This window comes from Ceratosolen solmsi, unplaced genomic scaffold (assembly GCF_000503995.2).
Source record: "Ceratosolen solmsi marchali unplaced genomic scaffold, CerSol_1.0 scaffold31, whole genome shotgun sequence".
NCBI classification, from domain to species: domain Eukaryota; kingdom Metazoa; phylum Arthropoda; class Insecta; order Hymenoptera; family Agaonidae; genus Ceratosolen; species Ceratosolen solmsi.
In genome coordinates this window covers 1,296,137-1,299,069 of record NW_011948432.1, presented here as the reverse complement: position 1 = coordinate 1,299,069, position 2,933 = coordinate 1,296,137, and the positions used below count along the sequence as shown (strand labels likewise).

The following is a 2,933-nucleotide window of genomic DNA, read 5'->3' as shown; positions in this document are numbered from 1 at the left end:
AGATGAATATAAATAAGGATTTCATTTTTTATTAAAATTTAATATGCAATGAGTAAATCAAAATTACCAGAAGCCCTTCCATCATAATCTGTACAAGCAATCATAATTCGTAGGTTTATGAAATTCAGAAAACGCGCCAAAAATTAAATTCAAATATATTTTGAAAGTTGGATAATCGACAAAAGTAACTATATGAGTAATAGTAGATTATACGCTAAAATAACTAGACACGCCTAGTATAATCGAAACGATATGTAAAATATTAACACGTGTCTGACGTTCTAAAGTATTTCATTCTTACAGGACATTTAAACAAAAATAATTCAAACTGCATACCGGTAGTCAAGGGAAAATATCGGTCAGGATGAGAAAGAACTTACGGGTGAAAATGGATTTTTCACAAATTTTTCAAGATGCTCGACAGCTTAGTTGGGTTTATATAGATAGTACGAAGATATTTTATGTGTATCAATTTGCTGAACATGTTAGGAGAATTTTTGAAATCAAGAAGCCATTTCACTTTGTATCTAAACACGAAGAAATGTATCTTTTTCTTCCACTTCAAGAAGACATTCGTATTTTAGAAAATAATGACACAGTTATGTGAGTACATTTTTAAAAAATATTACAATAGTATTGTATCGCTGTAACAGAAAAATACAAGTGTTGGTAAATCAAAATTTATTAGCAAATTCTTGTATATTTATATTTGACATTATAGAGCTGATATTTTATAAATTACGAATTAATAGGGATTTTTGTAAAATACAGATAAATGAAATGAGTTTTTTAATTGAATTTTGCTCTTAAGATTGTTATTCAACACCTAACATTTTTTTTCAGTATAGTTCCTGGTACTGGTATTGTAGATAGCTGTGAAACAAACGATGAGGAAGAATCGTTGCAAAGAAAGCAAAATGGTTTTGCCACACCTGTAATTTTGGAAGAAAATGAAACTATTACAACATCCGACAAATTTTATACTTTAACATCTTCTATAAATAATACCGATGAAAGTTTAAAGGGTAAGTATACATAAAGAAGACAGTGATTATACTAGAGATAATAAAATAGATAATAATAATTTTACAGATGATAATATAAGCACAGCAAGTATATTAAGTAAAAAGAAACGTATCCGTAAAAAAAGACAAAAAAAATTTGTAACATTAAGTCCAGAAAATGAGGTGTCTTATACAGAATATTCTGGTAAAAAACCAAAAATTATTGATTCTGTATTGATTTCATCAGGAAAGCACATTAGATTTAAAAATCTTGATGATGAAGATACGGCATCTGAGACCAAACATTCAATTCAAGAAAATCAAGTAAATTATGAAGGTACAAATAAGCAAATTGTCAATGGCCATCTTAATGCTCTTCTCAATTTGAGACAAAGTTCAACGCCAATAACTTTTGGATACACAAAGATAAAAAACAAAGTAAAACCAGAAGTAATAAAGGAACATTCTCTACATTTAAGTAAACCAGAAAAAACTAACGATAATGAAAATTCAAATGAAAATATTACATGTAACAACATTATTTCTTTTATGGTACGTATACATTATAGATTTACTAAATTTTATGATTATGAATCTTGTAAGTTTGATTGCTTCCAATACGACTTATCTAAGCGAACATTATGTGATTATTTAAAGGTATATAGAATGGAAAATGACTATACACCCCAATTGTCAGATGTAATAATAGCGAAAATTCTATCTTATGATGCAACAAAATTACAATATACTTTGAAAATATTGCGTGAGTAAATTTATTTTATAAAATAATGAAATACTGAATTAAAAAAAAATTTATTAATAAATGATATTTATTTTGAATGTCCTAATAATTTATATAATAAATATAAATTGCAGGTGGTAAGGATCAGTTACAAGAACCCGAAGGAAAATTTTCATTACCAAAAGATGAAGAATGTACCAATGCTGAAGATACTGATATCGTTACCTTTAATAAATCCGAACTAATTGATTTAAAAATAGTTACAGATTATGAAAAATCTTTTTAGCCTTAAGAACTACTATTCATATAAAAATTTTTTAATTACTTTAAAAGTTTTTATATTTTATAGACAAATTTTGTAAAATTATATAGAAATAAGTATTAAAATATTATGTTATAATTATTATGAAAATTATATTATATTACATAATAGTTTATTTTAATATAATTTTGTAATATGTGATGAATCTTCATATAATTTTTAATATTTAATATTAGTAAATTAATGGCCGAAATATATTCAGTGAACTTTTATGATATCCTGTAAATATATAAATATTATTTTTATACAAATGATATAATAAAAGGTTTAGCTTTTGTATGATAAAAATATACTACTTAATTTTATTTGTAATAGATAAAAAATTTTGAATAATGTTCCATTTTATATTTATATTGTATGTATTTAATAAGTATTAATATAACTATCCACCATAAGTTTAAACATATTTGCATTAAAAATGAATTATTTAGATAAAACTTAAACGAAAATTAACTAATTACATAAATATTAAACATAATTTTCCATATAAATTTAGGATGAAAAACAAAAATTCTATTTTGGAATATCGAAAATTGTGTATAATTGATTTATTAATTCTAGTCTGACGTGTTACCAAATTATGTTGTATTTATATATTCTAAATATAGGTAACATTAAATTACGTACTATTTTATATATTATTTCAAAATGCATGAAATAAATATTAAAAACAAAAAGTAATAAGATCATAATTTAAAAATATAGCCTCCTGTCAAAAATTCTACTTTAAAAATTTTTATACATCAATCATATATAATTAACACGTAATTTAATAAAATTGTTGATAAAAGGATAAAAAATTAAATTAATTTGCCCTCCAATTTGTTTTTGTAGTTTTAATCTTCTATCAGCACTCATATTGTTT

The 2,933-nt window shown here is 23.7% G+C and overlaps 1 protein-coding gene across 1 annotated transcript; it reads left to right on the top strand.

Annotated features, from left to right (window-relative positions):
• Positions 1 to 251: 251 nt before the first annotated feature.
• On the top strand, positions 252 to 2,033 carry LOC105364288 (uncharacterized). The gene is made up of 5 exons (XM_011502178.1): positions 252 to 603; positions 844 to 1,025; positions 1,093 to 1,556; positions 1,662 to 1,767; positions 1,881 to 2,033. Exons 1-5 carry the CDS (start codon positions 365 to 367, stop codon positions 2,030 to 2,032), a joined length of 1,143 nt encoding a protein of 380 aa, XP_011500480.1. The 5' UTR covers positions 252 to 364; the 3' UTR covers position 2,033.
• Positions 2,034 to 2,933: the final 900 nt, after the last annotated feature.

Bases quoted from the DNA above. Each gene is read 5' to 3' on its own strand.
- LOC105364288 (XM_011502178.1), top strand. From the start codon at position 365: ATGAGAAAGAACTTACGGGTGAAAATGGATTTTTCACAAATTTTTCAA. The intron at 1,026-1,092 runs GTAAGTATACAT...ATAATTTTACAG, and splicing joins TACCGATGAAAGTTTAAAGG to ATGATAATATAAGCACAGCA. The intron at 1,768-1,880 runs GTGAGTAAATTT...TATAAATTGCAG, and splicing joins ATATACTTTGAAAATATTGC to GTGGTAAGGATCAGTTACAA.